Source organism: Dicentrarchus labrax, unplaced genomic scaffold (assembly GCF_905237075.1).
Source record: "Dicentrarchus labrax unplaced genomic scaffold, dlabrax2021, whole genome shotgun sequence".
In the NCBI taxonomy this organism is placed as follows: domain Eukaryota; kingdom Metazoa; phylum Chordata; class Actinopteri; family Moronidae; genus Dicentrarchus; species Dicentrarchus labrax.
In genome coordinates this window covers 14,535,583-14,560,955 of record NW_026136715.1, presented here as the reverse complement: position 1 = coordinate 14,560,955, position 25,373 = coordinate 14,535,583, and the positions used below count along the sequence as shown (strand labels likewise).

The following is a 25,373-nucleotide window of genomic DNA, read 5'->3' as shown; positions in this document are numbered from 1 at the left end:
ATCCAGGTGACTTTGATGAACACAGCAAAGTGGAAACGAAGAGTATTGTGTCACTACTTGATGTTCTGTTCTCAAAATGTCACTTCCTTACATTTTGTCAGGCTGTTATGTAGACACAACAGGAGTGCAACAGGGACACCTCTGCAGGAACAGACTGTCCTCTACAGGGATAAAACACATTTCCTTATACCCTGTTTGACCAACCAAACCTGGCACTAGTGTGATGCCTCTTGTCAGTGACCTTACCATGATGGCAATCTAATTTGACCATACATAAGCAGAAATCAACCATAGCAGCAAGTAGAGTATGAATTGTTCAGGAATGCAGTTACACATGCGCTGTCTGGAACAAGAAGAGGACCCAGAGTGATGATCCCTTAACTTATCAGATATCCATGTGTGATGGGAGTCAGTTATCCCATACATGGAGGATGATATGCACACCAGCTGGAAAGCTCTCTTGGTGCAACGAGAGAAGGTGCATGAGGCGTGTTTCCATGGCTTTTTAAAATATTCAGTGGTGAAGATGATGGCACAAGTTCGCGAGGCATTCTGGCTTGAACACTGCAAATAAAAGCGCTCTTTTTTTAAAGGTGTTTGCAGTGACGGGAGACCAATAAAGAGTAATAGAAAATGTCAGGAGAGAACGTTTTTTTGTTCTCCTTAGACTCAAAACTCACCTTCCCCTTTCCTTTCATTCTCTCTCCCGATCTTTCTCCTTGTGTGTCTTGACCTCAGCTCCACTCATCTGAGCAGCAGTGCCGTGGGGTCATGTTTATAATTTCCAGAGCACAATGAGATACAGGCATAATAATGCAACAGCCACTCATAATCCAAAAGCTTTTCAGGAAAAACAACGCCCATAAAAATCTGGGATTATGTTGTTCCACGCTACCGGCTCAGGGACAGGAATATCTGTCACTCCTTCTTTCTTTTTTTAATCCTCTCTCACTCTCAGTTTTTCTGTCTTTCCCTCTTACAGCCTTTCTCCCTCTCTCGCTCTCTTTCCTTCTCTAAATCTCGTAAACAGCTTTAGTTCTTATCAGGATGGGATCAGGCAGAAAAGGCTCCATTTGGAGGCTGAAGATAAAAAGTTTTTTCTGCAAATGTATTTGTCAGGTTTATATTGTACAGTCAAGAGAGAAAGGGCAGAGACTCAGGGAGAGAGAGAGAGGGAGGCAGAGAGCATATAGTTTCTTAAGGTTTAGAGACTGTTCTTCCACTTGCATTGAAAAGTATTAGCAGATATTGTGCCCTTACCCCATCCCTGCATCCAACACCCTGCTACACTCTGGCTCCGTGTACATAAGCTGGATTAGAGGGTCTGACACAAACACAAGCACAGATGCATGCCTTTAGCTTTACATATTTGAGCAGCACAGCTGGATATTTGGCCCAAGTGAAATGGGATTAAACTTTTACTGTTTCATCAATTCCTGGTTTTTATGTTTGCGTAGGCTTGCTCATCCCTGTAAAGCCTTACAAGAAGGAGGCAATTGTTTTTAAACTCCTTGTGAACATGGTCTGCTACACAAAAGTCTGTCCAGTCCGGATTCACATTCATACAGGTTTAAATTGCCTGATAGTCAGACGACATCCCACCCATACAGATGTGTGTCTATAACCCCCCATAGAGGCATCACTGTGCAAAGCACGGCCACTGAAAGCAATTCAACCCGTTTGTATACGCTGCCAGTGGGACTACACTGCATTGATTCATCCACCTCACCCCTCCCTTACCCTTCCTTTCCCACCTGCTTTCCCCTTTCCCCTCACTTCTTTCCTCCGACCTCCTCATTTTCCCCTGTTGCCAACACCTACACGTGATTAATGATAATCCATGCTGGCCATTGGCTGCGATTTGGGAGCATTTTATATGAGAGGCAGCAGGGGGAATTTTCCCTCACTCCTTCTCTGTTCCCAGCAGTGTCTTTTACTCAACTGACTCCATCTTACTGAGGAAAAAGACACCAGAGGGAGCCAAGATAAAAGACACTTTGGAGAGGAGAAAACCAGTGAGCCCACATTCTCTGCTACTAATAGCACTATTTTAAAGAAAAATCTGCTTCAAGCACGAGTAGGAGGAGGCAGACGAGGTCGGTGGTTGTAAATGTCAGCTTGTGGAGAAACATGATTCTTTTTATTTGGTTTAGGCCTAGTTTAAAAATCCTAAACTTATCTTCTGAAGGGGTGAATGAGCATGCACAGTAGGCAGAGGTGGTCCATGGGATGTCAATGTTGGTAAAATTAGTCTCTTAAAGCACCTTATATAAAGGAAAAAGAATTATTATGCAATCACAGAGACAGAAAAGCAGACAAGAGTAGCGGTGTTAAGATTTGTACGATTTTAGGGCCCTCTAGTGGTCAGGTTTGGACGTACAGTTGATGGCATAGTAATGAAAAAATGCTCTGGTTAATTTACATTCTCACACATCAATACTTGACTTTGTTTTGGTTCTGTACTTTTTACAGTTTTACTAACTGTAAAATCTTGGCCTTATATATTCTTTTGTTAGGTTCTTTATTTGATATTTCCAGAAAGAATTGTCTCCTCTATCTGTACATCTGTCAAGTTTTCACTTGAAATATTTATATTTTGAGGAAGATTACTTCATATTTCCTTAATAGCAGTTGTCCATATCTGCATCAGCAGATGTATGAGTTTGGATATGAGACATTCTTATTGTCTGATCTGCCTCCCCAATCCACTTCTTTTTTAAATTTACTTTTCTTATTGATTGCTGCGAATAAGGATCCTTTTCATTATTTATTCATATATAACTGTTTAATCCCAGAGCCCATCGTGAAATGTTTTAAATTTCTTGTTTCTTATTAATGCTGTTGTGTTTAACAATTACTGGTGTGTTAATTTAAGTGTTACAGAGTGTGACTTTAAATATGTTTTGGTTTAATGCATGATGAAGGTCCACAGTCTTTTTTAAAATTGATTCTCTTCCACTATTCCTAAAGGCTTACCAGGCACAATCAGTGATATGCACGCAGGTTGCACCATGTGTGTAACACCACTAAGTGTCACTGTGTCCACACTTTTTAGTTGTGTTAGTGGAGTGGAGGGTGAAGTGAGGACATGTAGTCCACCTCCACTCTCACGAGTAAACTTCCTCAGGGACATGATGGGTGACTCAGTAGTTCACCACAGCCTCAAGCTCATTCTCTTTTTTTCTGTGTTCACTGATCCATAATGACCAGTGTGGGAAAAAAGATGAGAAATGTCGAGGCTGGGTTCCACAAAGTTATTATTGATATTTTGATGTTGGGTCCTGAGGGTGAATAGACACCATGCTGAATTACATAAGCTTTGATAAATCAATGAAAGGTTTAGGGGAATGTATGTGCAACTTTTGATGCATAAGCAATCCTCTCAAGGTGATACTATACTACTATATAAAGAAATGCAAAGGTTATGCCATTGAATTTGCTTTGAGAACACTCATCTCCCAACCTCCCATGGGGTCGTAACACTTTCAGGTATAGAAACGTATCTGCGAAGAAAAGCAGATGTCAGTTTCAAATCTTTTTGAAAGATTTAGAGACAGGTGCAATAACCTGGGTTTTATTTATTTATTTATTTTTGTTGGTGCTTCTGCAACTTTGATGATCAACAGTTTATCCTTTCTAAAATGTCAAATGCCACACTGGACACAGCCTTAAACTGTAGCCTTTAAACCCTACACTGCTTGTGATATAGTACACAAGATTATATATGTATATCTTGTGTACCAATCTGTGCATTGATTTCTAGGTGATATGTGTACTACTTGACATTTTATATTTTCATTTAACATTACAAGTTTTAGTTGATTTATATTAACTTTCAAATTGTTTCACCCTTAAAGGGAAATGCGCGGATTTTTCATGGTCCTGGTTGATCTTCAAGGGTGTAAATGTGTCCCTCTAAAAATAACTCCTAAGACTGTGCTGTCTGATGTACCTTCATAAGGTACAGATGATAGTTACATCACCACCCAGCAGAGGGATAGAGTGATTGGTGAGCAACTATCTCAAATACATTTTAGAAAAGAGATTCTTAGATTTAGTAACAGCTCTGTGTTATGTACCCAGCAGTTTTACTTTGACTTCTCTTCCATCCTGAGCTCCTGTGCTGTGCTGAAGGTTGTTGACTACTAAAATTCAATACTAGCCTGGTCCATGCTGCTGTTCAATTATTAGTTCAGGTACAGCAACCCATACTCATCTCATGCCAGCCTGCAGACACTGCTGACAGAGTTTGGTGAAACAGGTTTCTGTAGCCTTATTGTTAATGTTAAAAAAAAATTATATTGGTAATACATTCCTTTAGTATTCTAATATTTTTTATTTCTGCTACTCTCATGATAAAAACACTTTGAAAGCCACCTGTGTGCTGGTGATGTAGTGACTTCTGAGTGCTTTAATTCAAAGGAATATATTTGTACCATCCACTCCTGTCTCATGCATGAATACAAACCAGGCCATGTCTCTGGAGCAGTTTATACTCTGGCAGGGCACGGTTTTGTAAATTGGATGGTGTGACAGAGCTATGATAGCTTGCTCTCTATATTGGACCAGGTCCCTCTGCACTGATGACTTACCAGTCAGTGGTATGAATTTACATGTGGAAGTTTATTCCTGCGTGAAAACACATTTATTTAACCTCCACAAGCAACTTGACTGAGTGCTGAAGCTCTGCTGAAATTAATTGATTTCACCGACTCCCAAAAACCTGAAAATGTTTATTTATTTAGACTCAAAACTGTGTGTGTGTGTGTGTGTGTGTGTGTGTGTGTGTGTGTGTGTGTGTGCACTGATTCAAGTAAATATTTAAAGTTCCAAGCACTATAGATGTCTCCAAACAATCAAATGATCTTCATTTACCGAATCAGCCACTTCATCACTTAGTGTCAAAATAGCAGGTTATAGAGGCACAGAGGGAGATTGATGGAGAGTATAGGGGTGTTGTGAATACATCTGCAGGGTTATGTTCTCTCTGAACTGCAGCTGCACTTCAAACACTCATCTTTCTCCAGTCAACACACATCAGCCAGCAGCTCCCCCTCCCAGACAGTTTACAGAAATAGCATCAGTAATCTATGGGACTGGGAGGTGCCACTGTGCACCGTTTCCTCTGAAACTAGTATGTGGGTATTACCATGGAAACTGCAGAGAACTGTCCAAATTGTTGTCAAAGTGCCAGGATGCAGAGAAGTAAAATACATACAGTTTGTTGTGGAAAGTTATTGGTTCAACAACTAAGTCTTTGTTTCAACTCTCCCCCCCCCCATGAGAAGCAAAATCAATGCACTAGAAATGTGCCGCTGGGTGTTTTCTTTGGGTGCAATAAAACATCTTGATTTGACTTTAAAAGAAGTGTATCTTGATACGCAGTGTGAGTTATAATAGGCTACTGTGGGTTAATAATATGCCTACTGTATGTAATGAAATGTTCTTACCCCGGAGCCGCTGTGTGTTTTTACAGCGTGCTGCACTGTAGGGCGAATGAACTTACAACCTCATTGAGAGAATGGCATGTTAAAAAGCTCAAATCCCCGCAGTGTGATTTCCTGTTGCACTGTGGGAGAAAAGCACTTTGGGTCAGAGTCCATTTCCTTACACATGGAGGAATAATAATGATGATAATAATAGTAACATTTTACAAAACACTGAATAACACTGAAACATTGTTTGTTAGAAAACCCCAACTCATGCTGACAATTTAAATGACAGGCCTCCTCTTAAAATAAATGATGTCATTATTCTCTAACCGTAAAGGGGAGGGGACCTTGTAACGGTTAAATCCTCTCGGCCAATAGCGTGCAGGCGCTGGAATCTTAAACAGCCGACACAGCGTGCTGCATTCAGGTGCAGTCAGGAATTTTTACTAATCAGTCATTTAGTTCCCTGATGGAATATGAACCCTCCAGTTCTGTGTTTTTCATTATTTATGCAATTTGTATGTTCGATGTATGTATGGTGCATATTCTCACATGTGAGAATTCGATACTTTTCTTATAATAAGTAATAGTATTGGATATATATTGTGGTTTGGGGCTGTTGGCCAAATAAAGTAAAGTATTTGAAAAGTTATGTTGGGCCCTGAATTTGGGCTCTGGGAAATGATTTCACTATTTTCGGACGTTGCATATACAACAAACAAGTAATCCACTAATCTATAAAATACTATTAATATTATATAATTACATAGTAGCTATTATTACTGAGTGAGAGCAAAATGAAATGCTGAATTTAAATGACCAGTGTGTAGAATTCAGTGGCGTCTGGCGGTTTAGTTGCAGATTGCACCTCCCTTGTCTCACCCTCCGCGAGGTGCGAAGAAGAAACTACCAAAATACAAAGTCCCTGTCTTGAGCCACTGTTTGGTTTGTCCGTTCTGGGCCACTGTAGTAACATGGCAGTTTTCAAATATTGTTATTATATCAAGAATAATAAAGATAACGAGTCACATAAAGGCCTCTATAAACCCTCCAATCCCTACAGCGTTTACCATCCAGGTAAATTCATATTATTCACAGTTATTTCTCTAACTTGTCACTGACCTCTCTGATCCCATTAAGGAAGTGTGGATTCTGATAAATAACAAGCTAGGGTACGTGTTAAATAAACAATCAAAATAAATGTCATAAACATAATACGACCAGAAGGGGAAAACAAATCCTAGGAATAAATAGATCATGATAATAATGCTGATGGTAAAAATACGGTAATAATAATAATGGAAAAAGTTACCTGTAACCTCTTTAGTGGGTGTGGGTTTATTATTATTTTCTTCCCCTCTTTGCTTTGTTTTTATTTATTTATTTTGATGTATTGATGTTGTGTGTCCTGTTACATTTTTTTTCTTGTTAACTACCTTGTTTTCACGTCACAATGTAGTCTCACATGTTGAAAAATAAAATTATACAAAAATGAAACAGGGCAGTTTAATATAGCAGCTTCCACGTAAAACACAACACAACAATTCTTATTTTCAAGTCATTATACACCAATGCAAACACATTAGTTTCCATTTCTGCCAATAAATCCGAGAAATCCTCCCAAATGTTGCACAGACGTTGGCCTTTATATATTTCCGAGGGGACAGTGAACGCAGCGTTATGGGCGGGTCTTGTGAGTATCAGTTTGGCCGCTTCCTCTCTGTCCTTCACTCTGAGTACAGCTGCTTCAAGGGAAGGGCCACAGTAGGAGGGGGAACACGGAGGTCTTTGGCATTTGAAAGCACATTGTTGGAAAGGTAAGAGAACAAATTGTCCTTTTTGTTACTTTCACCTTAAAGCACCTCGACTTATTAAAGCGAGTTTGAGATACGAAGAAAAAGTAAGTTAAAAACGACCACCGCTCTCAGGAGAGACGTTAACGAGCCCAGAAAAAACAGCTCGAGCTCGGCCAGTTGAAACCTGTTACTCGCCGAGTAAAGTTTTTCCAGCCTTATCGATAAAGTATTTTCGACGTTTGGTGGATAGAAACGTGAAGGAAAACTGTCATAAACTGTCGACACTCCTGTTTGTTCACCTCTAGGCACATCCTGTCGGAGATATGGATCATATCAGTATTCCTAGCACACGAACCCAGCCCTGTCTCTACCCATAATATACTCCATTACGTAATTTAATTGTAAGGACTTGAGCTGCGGAGGGAGGCAAAGCCGATCTTTACTCGCTGTAAAAACTTTATCGCCTCTTTCTCTTTTGGAAACCAGTTTGGCCAGTAATCAGGAATGGTTTCGGATGAGTTTTTTTTTTCTTCCTCTGGATGGGACTTCTTGGAAAGCAAAAAATAATAATGTCAAAACACTTTTAGGCTACCGTATGAGTTACCTTTTTTTCCATTTGATTATTTGGTTAAAAACAACTCTTGTTTTCTGTTCTTATTACTGTTACTGTTCTTTTTTTTAAGACAGCAGTCTGTCCCGAGGAAATTCCTCTCTCCGACTCACCACACCCTTGTTGTGCTGCTCGGCTACTGTAGCGCAGACCCTCGTATCTCACACAGGCTTGCTCCCTTGTCTTGCCCCCCCCGTAACAAAACCACCGGTAGCCCATCTGAACCCCGCAAAAAGTCCTCTGCCATGCACCAACTGGGCTACTCCCATTTGTGTGTCTACACCGTCACAGGATCATTAAAGGACGGACACACACACACACACACACACACACACACACACACACACACAAGAAGAGTGCTTAAAATGTTTACCTACATCTTCTATAGTCAGTGTGTGTGTGTGTGTTTGCAGGTTTTATTTTGTGTTTGTGAGGTTACTACAGGAGAAAGTATGATGTCATTGTAGCCTGAACAGCTGAGTGCTGACCAAGCTGTTTGCAGGTAGTGGTCAGAAGTGGAAGTGGCAAGACATGCAACACAAATCAGTGCCAATGCAGTGGAAGGAAGTGTTGTGGAAATCCCCAATCTAGACTACATTAATGTAGAAGCAGAAGTCGTGTTGTCATCGCAGTGTGGTTTTGACTGTCTGTTAAGTGATGTAATCCAGAGTCGCTCTGTGTGAAGTGGGCTGTGTTTGTTATTTGCACATACAAATGCTGTAGATGGTGGGTCGTATTAGTATGCAGAAACACACGCATACAGAGGAATCTTTGCCAAAATCTAATTAGAGAAACAATGTAGTTGAATTTCTCCAATCAAAACATTGACTAATCAAATGTTTTGCAAGGTTTTCCAAGCATGTGGTGCATAAACAAGAATTCAATATTATATTGATAGACATTTGTCTGTAATGTTGTAGGACTAGTTAAACACAATAGCAGAAAGAATGCAAAGTAAATATGATGATCAATCCGTTCAAACCAACAATAGGAGTGCAACTAATTATTAGTCGTATTATCATTGCTGATCTGAAAACTATTGTCCCATACTGCCCATCAGGGTTCCTCAGAGCCCAACATGACATCTTCATATGTTTTGTTTTATCAGACCAACAGTCTAAAACCAAATATATATTTTACAGTGATAGAAAACAAAAACAAGCAGTAAATCTCACATTGTGGGTGCTGGAACCAGAGTGAGTGGGGATTTTTGTTGGAACATGACCAATAAACCATTAACAAAATAGTTACATATCGATTAAGCATATAGTCATTTCAGCTCTAAACAATAGATCAGTTCACTCATCTCATAAAATAACAACATGACACTGCTGTGTTATTATAGTGGAACTGGGCCACCAAATGAGTACACTTAATTTCAAATTAAAATAAGAAGACGTGGTGTCTCATATTGACAGAACGGACATTATGATAATGCATCTTCCATCTCTAGCATGTGAGCTCTTATTCTTTTCTTGTTGCCGTATTGAGGTCATCTCTGAAGACCGCCGAATAGGTCAGAATGAAAGCGTTCATGGAAAACCATTATGGATCAAAAGCTCCATACAGTGCATGCCAGGATTGCCAGAGGCCATTTCACCCTGCTGCTGTGCCTCATTTTTGGTCCCCTTGGCATACTCTCCAGCACTGACCTACAATGAGCGTTTTACTTTTTGCTTATTATACGTGCCGGCCAGAACTTCAGGGATGGCGAAGTAAGCTTATAGTAGTTCTTCCAGGCAAAGATTTTAGGAAGTGGTGCATGGACAGAAGAGGATTGCTCAGATGGCAGGTTTTCCCATTCCAGCTGACACTCACTCTATTGTTTAACTCTGGGTACTTATCGGCTGAGGTGTTCAAACACAACACTCAACGGCATCCTGTCTTAGATTAGTCCAGACAAGTTTCCATCAACTGTGATTTCCAGAGAGGCCAGTGTCACAGTGAAAGCTAATCTGACTGCAGTTTCTTTTTCACAGAGACCACAGGAAAATGCTGAGATCGGGGCTCTTAACCGATTCTGTTTCCTAGTCATCTGACGGTGACCGACAGACGTGTCAGCATGGAAAATTGTGTCTGTATGCTGTGGGGTGTATCACGCACAGACAGCAAGCGGATAGAAAATCTTCTGTGCAAAACAATTCATATCTGGGAGAGTTTCCTGTTTGGATCTTGGTGCTTGCAGTTTCAGGAAGTCCCTAAAAGGACAATTTTGGAAAGCTAAACATTTTTCTTATGAGTTACATTAGCAGCAGAGCCCTTGGGGACGGGTTCTGATAGCCGCTTTCTCTTTCAGATCCTGGTCCCGGTTGGCAAAACACCCGCATTCGTTAAGCTCAGATGCTAAAAAGCTCTCATGAAACCTTTTTTTTCCTCCTCCTCGTTTAAACTGTTATTCATATCGTAACATTTTAATCGGATCCACTTAACTGTTCTGAATCAGGACCTTCAGTAGTTGGAGCAAATGGGTTAAAGCTGTTAATTTAATGCATCCAATACACTTAATGAACATTTCATATATTAGGCTGCTCATCTCATTTCCAGGTTGTAGGTAGAGGGTGGAGACAGACTAAAACCTGAGTTACAGTTATTTTAGCCTTTGGTTACTTGCAAACCCTGAAAGGTTACCTGATAACTATAGATTATGAATTTGAAAAGACTTGTTAAAATGCTGTGGAACAACAACAACACTCCACATAGTTGTAGGGCGCAGATGGACTGGACGGATGAGAGAAACTGTCGGGGCGTTGCTGAGGTGGTGACTCCATCCAAGCTGCATACATGTGTGTCAGCTTTGGCTTTCATTTGTGCTGTGTGAGTCGGAAAGGAGGAATGCAGCACCCTAAGGATACGGCACATTAGTTCCCTGATGGTGACATCACACTGCAACACAGGAAGAGGGAGAGAGGAAAAAAAAGTGAAGGGATGAGACGAGGACAGCGTGAGGGCAAGAGCCTGGAGGAGGGTGGGTGGGAGAGAGGTAGCCAAGGAAGCAAGCAAGTAAGGAGTGAGTAAGAAACAGGGTCCAGTTAAGGCGGTGTGTGTCCGTAAATGTGACAGCAGCCTGTGCAAAACACTTGGAAATCTCAATGATCCGGATTAGCACCGTTCCCAATCCACTCCATGACTAATTCATCCATTTTTTATTATTTTCAACTCATGTACTATTAATCAAATACTTTCTTACTACACTTACTACACTACAACACACTCATGTTCTAGTTTTGTCCACCACACTTCTTCTTCCTCACTTTTCCTCGATGTATCCGACTTTTCAGTCTGTTTGCAACGCAAGCGGAGGCTTGGGTGGATGAAAGGATAATTCTGTGAGATATTTCTCTCTTTCGTCCTCTGCTCTGAGCTGAGCTCTGAGCACTGTGATAAATTGGGCTGGGGGAGTCTCAATGGCTCTGTCCTATTTTGGGCTCCAGCTAGGTTCTCTGACTTTAGCCGCTTCCCTGGCCTGAATCCTGAGCAGCCACTTCTGTCTCAAGTCTGATTCAACCTTAAAATTTTGAGTTTCTCTAAAAGAATTCCTGTAATCCAAGCTCAGGCCAAAGATTTTGTTTTCAAAGAAAGAAAAAAAACGGATCAAATACGGCAGTGTTTTCTAGGAACATCCCCATCAAGTTTTTTCCCGCTCAAGAGTTCAATCCAGTGTGTGTTTATTTTAACTATATATATTTTTTTTCCTTAAATTGTACAGCTCCATAGTGCACACCTAGCATGTGAGTTGTCCTATAAAGTTTGGGAGGATCTGAGTGAGTGAGGTGCTGTAGAGAGTCAGAGAGAGAATCAGTTCTGGATGAGGTGGAGGAAAGTAGAGCAGATGTTATGGAATGGGATCAGTTATGGGTTGCTGAGAGCTTTTCTGGGTTTGCATGGTCTGTTAACAAATTGAGCCAATGGTTTATTGACTGTTAGGTCACGTCCGTCTCTCCAGTTGAAGCAGTATGGTTTTCTTGGCCTCAGTTAATGCTGTTGAGATGTAAGTGAGGGGAGAACATCTAAAAGAGAAATGGAGGGGGAGAGGGAGCATGCTAAGGTTTTAGGAACTAGGGCAGCTTTCCCATGACCTCCGAGGAAAACCGCCCAACTGGCGTGCCGAGCCAGAATGCGTGGAAGTGGTTGTCTATTACAGTGGAACAGTGAGGGTATTGTCTGTGAACCCCATATGAGACTTTTGAAATAATAAAGCAGTCTGAGTACGCTTGTCAACTAAATAGCAATTTATGTAGAAAGTACAGCTTGTATTACCCCCAATGATTTCATTTAAAGAGGAACTCCATAACATTAAAAATCTGTTTACAGGTCTTGGAGTACTAATCTGATTAGGCAGCGTTAGTTGGGACTGAAGTCTACAAGTCTGAAAATTGAAGAAAGTTAAAGATTCTGGTGGTTTTATTGTATATCTAAGTATTACATTTTTTTTACTCGTATAGGGGTTTAGTAGAACCAGTCTCAAAATCCGAAAATATTCAGTCTAATATAGAAGACAAAGACGACCAGAAAATACTCACATTTCAGAAGCTGAAATCAATGATTTGTGTTGGTTTTTTGGGTCATGGCAGGAAGATTTAGACAGGATTTAGACAGCTTCTCCTTCTGCAGCATGACCAAAACACTGAAACTTATATTATTATACAGAAATTTGCTGCAGTTCTGCCTCACATCTGTTGCTGAGTTTTGACTCTACAAAAATATAACCTGCTTATGTATTGAATTGGAGGTGTGTGAAGCAAGAATTGAAATGTACTACATCAACAGAACAGCAAGTACTTTTGGGTATTTGGGAACAGTGAGCCAAAAAGCTAAATGTGAACATAAACTTTAAATATCAATGTTTACAGACATGCACTGTCTCGTATCTGTATGGTAGAGTGAGCTTCATGTATTATCCTGTTAACATTTCAACCAGGAAAAAGTGAGTGGTGGGGGAGGGATGTTGTGTGTTCAGAAGAAAAGGGTGAGGGGTGTTGAAAGTGGGTGAGACATTCCTCATTGCTTACGTCCTCCCACATTTTTTCACAGACAGAGTTGTGTGTGTGTGTGTGTGTGTGTGAGCATTCAGTGACCCGTTATTAATCATTATGTGGAATGCATTTTGCTGCTTTGACCAATCAGTGTGCTAACGCACTCAGTTAATATTTGTCTGTGACAACTCAAATGTTGTTCATACGTCACCTGCAAGTGTACAGCTTGACATTTGACGGGGGTGGGAGGTGGGTGCTCTGCAGTGTCCCGTCAGAGCTGCTTGTGTCACTTTCCAGGGAAGAGGAAAGTGGGGAGGACGTATTTATATTTATTGCAATCCTCTTAGTTTATCTTGTCGTTCTACCTTTTTCTGTCCTTATTTAGTAACTTCTGGCAACATCTTTGGCCAAGGTTGTATGTACTTCCTCTGGCCGAATAGGAGGAAGAAAATACTTGTTGGTGAATTTAAGAAAACTGAAACCTCTTATATCCAGTTATTTATCCAGACCCTGTCACTACAGTGCAAAAACACCACTTGCGATGAGTGCAGTTTTGACTCTCTGCACGCCAAGATTCAGGCAGTTTCTCCCTATTTTCTACGCTACTCTGTCAAACTGGATGGGAAGGAGAAATGACACCTTCAGGTCTCTCTGTGGATTTTCACCGGAGTGGACCACTCAATATCTACCGACTTTCAGATTGAAAACAGCCGTCCATTTTAAGTGAGAGAAAGTCCAGGTAACAGATCCATGAGTTCGGCTTCTCAGCTGCCAGAACACTGCACAGCAGTTTATAATGCTCTGAGACAGGATTTTAAAACTCTGGAAAGTTGGCGGCAACTTTTTTTTCTCTGTCTCAGTCACAAGTGAGCTTACATGTACGTAATTGGTCACATTACGGCGCCATGTCTGGTGACACAGGGCTCCAGACTAACTTTTTTTTTTTTTAGGTGCACCAGCACAAAATGTAGGTGCACCCATTTTTTGTGAATGATTTTTAAACAAGAATAAGGTGTAGAGAAATGCTTGTCTTTATTTGAAGCACAATTATATATAAAAAGAAAAATAAAGTGTTTAAAGTGCTTCACTGAGCTGAAGTTGAATATTTCAAACTAAAACACTAAGCAAAATAAAACATTTACAATTAAAAGAGGACCCGATTTAAGGCTGCTCAATTAATCGAAATTTGATCATGATTACGATTTTGGGGCCAAACGATCTCAAAACTAATAAAATCGGAGGGAAACGATTTCTTTTTTCATTTTCTGTTGTGCAACGTTGTATAGAAAAAAGCTGAGCCCCTGAATTTGGACACATTTCGCACGTGCTTATTTCCGTCCCTCCCCCGCAGCATGCACTACACATCATGCGCTCGGTATACTCGCCGTTCCCGACCTGTCGCGCGACAATGTGAAGTCACGGGAGCGCCGTAACTATTTATACTTGCGCCGGTGGTCGCGACCCTTGTTGCAGTCTTCTCCTGTCCCGCAATTTAGTGCAGTGAAGAGGACCACAGCCAATCAGAGGCAAAGACCCGCCCAAGCTCTGTCTCTTATTGGTTTAGAACACAATATGATCCTACCATGAGTGTGTGAGTTCGGTCACAGGAGAACACAGAGAGATGATGCGCTTGCGAAATAAATTTACGTTTTCATTCGGGCAGCGTCAGGTGCACCAGTGCGACCTAGAACCAAATTGGTGGCACTCTGGAGCCCTGCGACATCACGTTTAGTTGCAGCATAAGTTGAGCCAGGTTAAATGCAGGCCCTGCGTCGGCACCCCCGCTGCCTTGCCAGACTGTCCTCATTTAAACAAACCTTAAGTTTTCCTTTAAGGTTTTAAATAGTGTCCTGTAGTGTTTTGTATAATAAGGATGCCTGTGAAGAGAGAATTGCTTCTGATTGCTGGTGGCAGGAAGGTTGGTTGTGTTTCTTTCCATGCACCAACAAAATACTGAAGTTCATATGCAGCTATCAATAATCGGCAGCAGTATAAAGGTGTGGTTCACCTGCAAAATGCTGCTGACATTGAGGCAATTTTTGAGGCATTGCTTGCTGCTGCATTGAAACAGCTGTTCTCCACACATAGTTCACTCTGTGCGGTTCCATTGTTTTAATGGAGCACAGCCAGGCATTTTTCAACAGCTGGCACGCCCAGAAAACAAGCCAAGACAAAATTTGGAAATGCACTGGGCCTTTAAATAGTCAGCATGCTTAATTTCACACTGTAATGAGTCTGTTGGATTCATCTTTTGTACTCTGCAGTGTCTTCAGTGTTTAGATAAGTCTTTAAAGGCATCCAATAAGATCAGACCTAAACTTCATGACGTCTAACCTTGATCTCCTTTTGTCAAGTTGAGTGTTTGCCTTGGTACGATGTGAAAAACACACAAATACCCAGCAATGTACTTCGATTATTTTGCTTGAGTTGGACGGGTACATGACATTTAATAATAGGCATTTTATAGCTTGTACTTACTCTCAATCAAATGGGTCACTGAGTGCAGAGCTGGTGTAAATACCTTGAGTTTGCTGATCCATGTGATTAGAATCTGGTTGATACTTCAACAACAGAAAGTTTATATCTTACTGCCCCTCCTGGAGCTCACCGAGTGGTTTCTTTTCCCCTACCACTTTTAATGACTGACACTGGCTAATGTGTTACTACTGCCTGGGAGAAATTAGAGAGAAATAGGCATCTGTGCCGCATGTGCTGGGAATGAGAACTTTGTCCTTTGCTACCCCCACACAGGGACAAACATTATGCAAGACAGGATCATTCATCCTAAGACACGTGTGAACAAACAGTCTCTTGCACATTTTGATGACCTGTCTCTTTGAGGGCAGCGCGCCTGTGTGTGAGTGCGTGCAGGTACTGTATGTATGTCTCTGCATGTATACTATGGCTCACCACATTTTTTTTGGTGGTTTTGTCTGTTCAATTCATTGCTGCTTCTGTGAGTAATTTCTACAACACACAGATAGCTATCCTTATTTAACTTATTTATGAGCACATTTGTACCGTACTTTTCCCTCTTAAAATCATTTTCCCCTAACACTATCAGAGGCCTACTTAGCGCAACATAAATCCAGGGCACACTTAATTATTGATTGTTGAATATAACACAAAGTAGAGTGTCATAATACAAAAGCAAATGGCAAAACAATGTATCGCTGCAGGATGTAAGATGTTATTCTTAGGTGCATTTCATTTACTTTTTTTAATCTTAGTGTAGCCTTTGTAATATATTAATGATATTCCAGTATCATTTTAAGCTGCAGTTAAACTCACTTGAAGGCTGTATTGTTCTGTTATCCATATTATTCACATAAAATCGTACAACCTCTGCTCTGTTATGTGGGTATCTGCTCTACATTAATCCACACACACACTGTGACTATACTTCAGCAGATTCTTGTTATAATCAGCATTAAATTTGCACACTGAGTCCTGAGCTGTGTGACTTGAGGAGTTACTGGTTGTGTTGGACTCCTCCTTGTGCTAATAAGGCTTAGCTGACGTGACCTGAGGGGAGAAACTCAAGGAGGAAGAATGCGATAAAATGACAAAATGGGTGAATTCCAGTTGTCTTTCCCTGTCGGTCATTTTCTCTCCTCCCTCACTGCTGTTTGTCTTACCAGGAAATTACTGAAAGGAAGCAAAGAAATGAAGTGAGGAAGGCAAAATGAAGACAGAAATGACAATCAGAATCTACTAAAATACATAAAGCACCTGCAGATATTCACCTAACAAATCCTCTGTTAAGTGAAGCTGAGGTGAAGCTGAGGACTTCCTGCCTATTTGTATAAGCAAAGTCTTGCTCTGTTTTTGTCACTCAAACTTTTACTGTGAGCCACCTGCAGGAAGTGTTGTTTCATGAGTTAATAATAAATGCATTGAGGTGTCAACACATTCTACTCCTACCTTCTACCTTTATGGTCTGCTACATATTTTCTTACACCTAAATGTCACTGAGTGTGGGTTAAAGTCTGACAAGACTATTGATTTAAATAACGTAATGAACTGGTTGTTAGTTTGTTAGCTACTCTTTACTATTTAAATTCTCTATATATTGTAAAACTTTTACACCAGCGGCTACTTTGTTAATCTACCCAACTTGCTAGTAGTAGCTGTTCTTATGTTTATGTCTAAATTCAGTGCTTTTTTTCAGGAGAGTTGCTTTTCTAATCTCATATTGAAGGTCTTAATAGTTTAAGAAAAACCTTGTCCCTCGATTAACTGATTTTCATTTATAAAATGTCAGGCAATAGGGAAAAGTGCACAACATCTTGAAGTCTAAAGCGACTTCTTCAAATGTCTTATTTTGTTTGTCTTACTTCCTTAAACATCTCTCAGCTGACCCCTTATCTCATCTGGCTGTCTTCTCAAGGTTTCGTTAGGGAACGCTGCTAGCAACGTCGACGTAAGCAAAGAATGATCACTGAAATGGTCTTTAAAATTTTACTTTTTTAAATGTATAAAAAGAGTATATATGATATTACATAGTCCATAAATTAAAATAAAATTATATTTTGTGTGAATATTGTATGACCACCTATTGTATCAATGTTAAGTTAATTATTTCACACCACATTTTAAGGGTAGCAGGACACACCTTATTATCAGCTCTTGTTTAGGGAAGAAGTCCTCAGAGTCCTTGTTCCCATCCTTGTGCTGGCACAGTGTGCACACACATTAATGCAAAGGGAAGGGGCCATTATCCGCACTAAGCACCATGTGCTGCCACTGTCACTAGACAGCATGCTGTGAGAGCTATCGTCGTCAATAAGCTGCATTATTTTGTCACAGCACAATTTTGCAGGACAAGACCCACTTTCTGAGGCTTTCTGGGGCAGCATGGTAGCTAATACTCAAGTGTGTGTGTGTGTGTGTGTGTGTTTGCATCTTCTCTCTGGCAGTGACAGTATGATGTATGGAGTAGCAGCAGCCTGCTATCACAGAGAACAGGTGGCTCTCTTCAGAGACAAAGTGACAACACACTGGCCTGATTTAATGTGTGGGAGAGAAAAGCAAACTGAACAATTGTCTTTTTATTCTCGTGGTGAAAATGGTTGCTGTTGATACAGTTAGTGAAGGTGAAAATGACTGAGGCAATACAAGCTGAGGGAACCAAGGGAGGATGCACAGATTTATTTCTTCAACATACACACACCTCTTCTTTGGTATTTTTAGGGCTCATTGTGTGAGGATATAATGTATCCTGCAGGGTTTTTCTTAAATGACAGAATAAATTGTTTGTCATTCTGCGTAGACGAGCCACAATGCTGCCTAGAAGAATGTAATTGGCTTTAGTTTCTATGTATATTTTGCATCAACAGGACCTTCCCAGCCCACCCACAGACCAGGAACAAAGTGAAAGAAGTGCAGAAAAAACTCTGTTTACCATCCCATAGCACAAATTTACGCTTAGAGCTATTACAGCTACAAATATATCTGTAGGTTTGTTGATCTGTTTTTACAAGTACTTGGTTTTTTTTACTCCACAGGAAAAGTAGTTCTGCTCAATGGCTTGTTAAACCTGCAATAACAAGCCATGAACACAACACTGACACATATTAACATTTTCAGTTGATACGGTGAACTTCAGTTGGTTATTTACAAATCCAGTTGATACAGAGCAACGTTATCGTTCATTTGGAGTGGTGTCCAATGTTCACTCTGTTTTTAAGTCTGTTTTTAAGTCTGTTTTTGGTCTCTTTAGCTGCTGAATGCTCCACTATGTTCATCAGCTTGCTGCTAACTGTATCTGTCTGCTATTGTCTGCGCTGGGCAGATGGTGTACAGTCAGCTGCGGCTGAAAACGATGCTAGATGTTAGAGTGAACCAAAACAGGTCATAAAACCAAAATGATGATCTGAAAAATGCTATATAAAGCGCTGTAGTGGTGAGGACAACTGCGGGTAATAATTTCTGTGGTTTTCGTTACTTTGAGCGACACCTTACACATACAAGTAATCATATGAAACTATTGATTATAGCTGCTTTAAAGAATATTTCCCTCAGCTGTGATTTGGATGCTGTGTGTGAGATGTTAGAGGTGTTCTTTTTGGTCCAGGTAGTCAGATCGGTGAAAGCTGACGCTGCTGGCAGGCTGCCAGTGCATTGTCTCATCACCTACTGCCTTCCCTTCCATTATTGTCGGCTTGTGGGAGATGGCTATTGATCCGTGTATGTTCGTGTGTGGGGCCATATCTTTCTGTGGCAAGCCCCGTTTCATGCACATACACACACCTACAGAAAGAGTCAACAAAAACCAGTAACAGCTGTAGATCACGTGGCCGCAGGGATGTAGAAGTGACACATTTAAGGGCGATTGTGTCCGAGGCCATTCATGCGCAGCAGTGTGTAGAGCACCGTGGCTCTCCTCCTGTTCCCTTCCCTCCCACTGCTTCTCCAGACCAGTGCCGATCCCTCAGTCCGACTCTGTTTTCCACCTCACACACAGGATGCAGCCCAGGAAAGGGAAGAGGGTGCGGCTCTAAAACAGACTTCGATCATCTCTTCTTTTTTCCCCCCGCCACCCTCACTTTATGGTTTCACTGTTTCACCTCCACCCTCTGTCCAAAGAGACCGGTTTCTCACCAGTTTACTGATTTTGAATCTCAATTCTTAATATATGTAAACTAACCAAAGTGCATTCTGTTTGTAGATGGCAGCCATCAGGAAGAAGTTGGTGATAGTTGGGGATGGTGCGTGTGGAAAGACCTGTCTGCTCATTGTCTTCAGTAAGGACCAGTTCCCAGAGGTCTACGTCCCCACTGTGTTTGAGAACTACATCGCTGACATTGAAGTTGATGGCAAACAGGTACATTATATTTTAAATTAAACTTTTATTTGTTTTGGTTAGATTATAATTAATAAACAGTGGTGGAAAGTAACAAAGTTGCCTAGTTTACTCAAGCACAGTACTTTGGAGTATATTGTATCTATTTTATGCTAGAAGTTCCACCAAAGATATATTTCCCCTCTAAAGCTCTCAAATGGATTCCTTTGAATAACAGTTTGAGGCCCAACTATGTCAGAGCAAAGTCCAAAAAATGAAAACAGATTTGTAACTGGTTATAATATACAGTGGAACAACTACCTGGACCTCAATCTGCTACAACAGTAATATGCTACGTGCACATTATTCCATCAATATTAACAAGCTAATAATGTAATATATGATAATGTACCAGTCACAAGGGACGTCTTACTGCTGAGTGAGTGCTTTTACTGGTGATACTATGAATACATTTTCCTGATAATACTTATGTACTTCATCTTAAATAGGATTTTGAATGCAGGACTGGAAATGGAGTACTTTTACACTGTTGTATTGTTCCTTTACTCAAGGAACAGATATGAGTATATCTTCTAAGCTGGTAATTAGAAACATTCCTCAGATAGGGCTGGTTTGTGTGACAGACTAAAACTGCTGCTGTAGTGTTAAAATGTGACCCCATTGGCCCTGGTGGTCAAGAACCACGTGCCATCAAGGCCGATGGGGGTAGGTGCGTATTGTAAGCAAGTCGTTGGGTCTTTTCATTGTTATAGAGCAGCAGACCTCCAGCCAACAACAGGAAATGGATCAGTGCCACTTTCCTGCTCAGTGTTGGGAACCCCCATCCCTCATACATCATGACTAATGTCCCATTTCCTGTTCCTGTTTCCTGTGCTATATAATACAAAGTTGACTGTACTCTAAAATGATTTCATTTTCTTTTTTTCTTACAATTTTTTTGTAGTGAAATATTACTAAACAAGTCAGGGTCACTGTTGAACTTACAGCTAACCCAAACTTATCATTCTTTTATTATGTTTAGTTGCGGTTACACAAACTATGAAAGGAAAGCTGTAAATGGCAGCATGTAGTAAAAGAGACACCTAGTGGTAAAATACTCCAAAAGCAGCAGAAATGGACACAGGTTTGTCATAGTGTGGTGTTGCTGACTTTCCCGGACAGAAGATGTGGTGCAGCTCTGCCCCCCCTGTCTCATATACTATGGAAAATGCCCCGTCTACGTTAGACTATAAGTCAGAAGGCAGTGTGGCCAGCCAGCTTTGCCAAGGTAAGTCAATTGTCAGCCAACAAGCAAGACTTGGCAAGACACGAGTGTGGGGAGATGTCAGAAAAGTCCAGATTAACTGCTAACATATTGTGTAGTTGCTCTCTGGGGGACAATTAGGACTGTTTTTTTACCCAATTCCCAGCTGCATCAGGCACAGTTTTTCAGCTATGACTGTAATGTGGGTGATGTTACTGTTGTATTAAATCAGCAGGATGCAGGAGAAGATGGGTCAATATTACAGTAAAATCCAAGAGACCACAGCAATCACGCTTCTAGGCCACTGTGTATAAGACATTCCTGTATGGTTCTTTGGGGCTGCAGCTGAAGCAGATGATTATTTGCTGGGTGTTTTTGTTTTATCTAGATCAGGTCAGGCACTCTGGGATTGTCAACAGTTTGATTAACAGCCTAAGAAAAGCCTACGGGAGCCATCTTTATCTCTGAGGAGTTGCTTTTTAGGCAGTGGAATGAATTGTTTAAAATATTCTCTCTCTCAACTTGTTCTGCCTCTGTTCTTGACGCCCATATTCTTTTTGTCACGTCCCCCCTCTTCATACTGCTGTCGGAGTAGTGGGAATATCCTACCTTATTTTAATAATGTGTCACATGTTTTTGTTCTTCGTCTTTTTCAGGTGGAGTTAGCGTTGTGGGATACAGCAGGTCAGGAGGACTATGACAGACTGAGGCCTCTCTCCTACCCCGACACAGACGTCATCCTCATGTGCTTCTCCATAGATAGCCCTGACAGTTTAGGTAAGGCTGGATACATATTGCTTAGCAACACTTAGCAACACAGTTCAGCACCACACCAAACTCCTAAATCAGCCCACATGAGTCTCATGCTATGGCCTAAATCACATTGTCTTTCTCTGTCATCTGGGTTGCAAAAACATCAGATTTCCACACAGTTAGAGAAAGTAAAACTATGCATCCTGCGCATAGTTCAGTTATAAAATGGCAGTAGGGAGGTGGTTGTACCAGCGTGGTGGTTTGACCGACTTCCTTGACAGTTTGCACCAGTCGCTGTCCTGCCTGTCCGCTGTCACACTGCTTACTCTTTCTATCACCTTCCTCCGCTTCCTTCCACAGCTTTGTGGTTTGTGGTCATTTTGAGATGCAGTTTGTAGAGTCGACAGCCTGCCATGCTATTGCTCCTGCATTGCTCTGTGTACAATGACTCAGATATTCAGTATCAGTGCCACATGCACAGATAGTGAATATAGTCGAATAACACCTGATAGGAAGTTCCCTCTGACTGTGTAAAGGAGGGCTCATCTGTCAGTGCAGTCAAATCAGAACTGATCCTCTTGGTTTTTCCCTTCTGGTAATTTCTGTGTTTTTCATTACAATTCCCCGTTTCCTGCTCGTATGCAGCCTTCATGCAATTAATGATCCTCTTTATGAAAACATAATGCTTATTCAGATGGTGTTTCTTCATGAGTGTGATTAAATTATTGCAGTTAGCTGTTAGTCTGCTGTCCTGTTCTGGTTTATTAACTCACTTCCACACATGACTGTTTTGCAGCTACAGCAATTTGAATAAATTGGGAAACTATATATTTTTTTAAATAAATAAGAAGTTGAAGAACCTAAAGTCAGAGTATCAAAGACTGACATACTGTAGATTTACTCTAATCAATGCATCCTTCATAGAGACTCTTATGGGTTTTAATTTAGACTATGACCTAGCTGCTGCTGTTGAGCGGGGCTCAAACGTTATGAAAGCATTTCCTGGAAGCGCACACACTTTCAGGTTTGGATCAGAGTGTTCTTGACCTTCAAAAACCAAATCAAACATGAAAATGTCTTGCTTACTCAGACTTCAGCCCTGGGGTTTTCTCCCACGGTGTTTTGAAATGGGCACTGCCACAGATGGTATGCCCACTCTTATCGCAGCATGGCATCTCCCTCTAGACAGCACAGATTTTGGCTAGCAGACTCAGCCATTAGGGAGGGGTCAGTAACCTCTTGATGTTTATGTCTGTAGAGTCACAAGGGAAATGACAAGGCCTCTCCCAACTGTCCTTGTAGGGAGAAAATTCTGGAATTTAATGTGCAGTGACTTGAGTTGTTTTTGTAATTCATTTTTTTCCCCCTTGTAGAGAACATTCCCGAGAAATGGACGCCTGAAGTGAAACACTTTTGTCCCAACGTCCCGATCATTCTCGTGGGTAACAAGAAGGACCTCAGGAACGATGAACACACTCGCAGGGAGCTGGCCAAGATGAAACAGGTGTGTGTGTGTGTTTCTGATTGTGTTACCGGCAACAAATGATCTCAAAATGAATCAACCTCACTGTTGAATGTATATACCCACCCCTCATTTTAACCCACTGTCTGTACATTAAACCTCCAGGAGCCGGTTAAGTCTGAGGAGGGCAGAGACATGGCCAACCGCATCAGTGCCTTTGGCTACCTGGAGTGCTCTGCCAAGACCAAGGACGGCGTGCGGGAGGTGTTTGAGATGGCAACCAGAGCAGCGCTGCAGGTCCGCAAGCGCAAGAAGAGGGGCGGCTGCCAGCTACTGTGAAGGGACGGCGTTTGTTGGCCAATCAGCAGCTGAAGGAGGACTCCCCCCTTTACACACAGAGCAAACTTAGAGAAACCTTAAATCAATGGCTTCCGTGGACTATACTTACTTCACAGATGCAGATTTGCCACAGGAGAATATGAAAGACTGACACACCTGTTTAAAAGCAAAACAAATCCATTTTTAAAAAAACAAACAAAAAAAAAAACCCTCTGCTACTCGCACACTGTCAGCTTTGTTCCTGTTTGTTTGTTTGCTGTTTTGTTTTCCTCCACCAGCCTGTTTGTGTGAAGGACCTGCCCTATCTTCCTCTATGAATGTATGTTTGTATTTATATGTGCATATACTTTACAAATATATCATGCGTCTGCCTCTATGTTATGATTGTTTACAGAGAAGTGTCTTGTAGCTCACATGCCCACTGACTGTCTTGCTGCGACGGTCTGAGATTTTTTTTTTTAATTAGTATGGAACCCCTGCTTCTCTTGAACCCCCGTCTCCTTCAGTCACAATCTATTTGTCACACCACTATTCATTTTACACCCTTAAAGTCCTGTTTCACCGAGTGCTGAGTCAGCAGAGCTCTGTCCCCCCCCCCCCATCTTTCTCTTCTGACATAAAGGACTAAATTTAGAGTGTGGTCACACTGCATTAATACACTGAAACCTACATAAACTGAAGCAGCAGTGGTTATTTGTGTGGAGAGGTTTTGGACTGCACCTTTTCTGTCTCTCTTCCACAGCGATAGCTTGAACTGGCACTGGAGACAGTGGTCTATTGTAACGGACACAATACACTCAGTCATGCTCACACTGGCGCTGACAAACTTGCCTCTACCAAGACGTCACCGATGCCTTCCCCCAAACAAGCCTCCTGTCTGAACTCCGTACTGTTGATTCAGATCCAGTATATAGTTATTACGCATCACTGTGTACTGGATATTCTGAGGAAAAGTGCACACTGTAATCTACAGGTTGGATAATATATATATTGATATTCAGACAGACTATAGGCCCATTCTGTTTATAAACGTAATAAAATCTTCAACTGACAACTTGACTGACAGATCAGACATTATCAATGTGCCATCTCCTCAGTTTGGCTCACCAGATCAGTAGCTCTCTTGACTATTTTTAAATCGGGGTTTTGTTTGTGTCTACCAGGACTTTATTTGACACTACACTCAAAATATTCCTTGAAATGTGATTGGAAAAATGATCAAAAGTTTTCTCTTTAGTAGCCCTTAAAGGTCGTTGAAATGGGGCCAACTGATTAACAGAGGGTGTGTATGCCTGGGAATAACGGTGTGTTTGGGTAACGGTAAAAAAAAATGTCTTTACATTCATGCCTCATAAAGGTGCTGTTCTCAGGAAGTTAATAAAAAATCTGCAACAAAATTGGAATGGAAAGCCAACTTTGCAACCACAATTTAAACTTTTTTCCAGACGTGTATTCTCATCAAACCACCTCATCGTCTTACAGGCAGCCCTCTGACACAGTCAGCGTGCGCTTTTGTTTCATGACTGGAGTAAAGATATGCAGATTACATTAACAGGTCCTGTCATGAAAGAGCCCTGAACACACCATCAGTGTATTTAATGGCCCCCACATTGATCCTACCACCATTATAAGCTACAACTGTGGTGATCTTTCCGTCATTCAGTACATTCAGATCCAGAGATCAGAATCGGGCTCGGGCTAACTCTTGAACAGTGCCTCTATGTCTGTAATGTCAAAACACCGTAGTTCAAGAGAAAATGTTGATTGTGATAACGCTTTACAAACAGGAGTGGGATGTGTTGACTGTCTGGATGAGACAAACACGTTAATAAAGTATTTTTGAAATACTATGTAATCTTAATTGGTTTGATTTTGTTCGTGCTTTTTTTTTTGAAAAAGTGAAAAAGTCTTGTGAATGCTTGTATTTTTCTTTAGAAATGCATTTACATTCAAATTCTGA

General features: G+C 41.1%; 1 protein-coding gene across 1 annotated transcript; it reads left to right on the top strand.

Moving 5' to 3' along the window:
• The first annotated feature begins 7,124 nt into the window (after nt 1-7,124).
• On the top strand, nt 7,125-25,263 carry LOC127376835 (rho-related GTP-binding protein RhoA-D). Its single transcript, XM_051424148.1, has 5 exons — nt 7,125-7,249; nt 19,482-19,637; nt 21,516-21,636; nt 22,986-23,116; nt 23,240-25,263. Exons 2-5 carry the CDS (start codon nt 19,482-19,484, stop codon nt 23,411-23,413), a joined length of 582 nt encoding a protein of 193 aa, XP_051280108.1. The 5' UTR covers nt 7,125-7,249; the 3' UTR covers nt 23,414-25,263.
• Nucleotides 25,264-25,373: the final 110 nt, after the last annotated feature.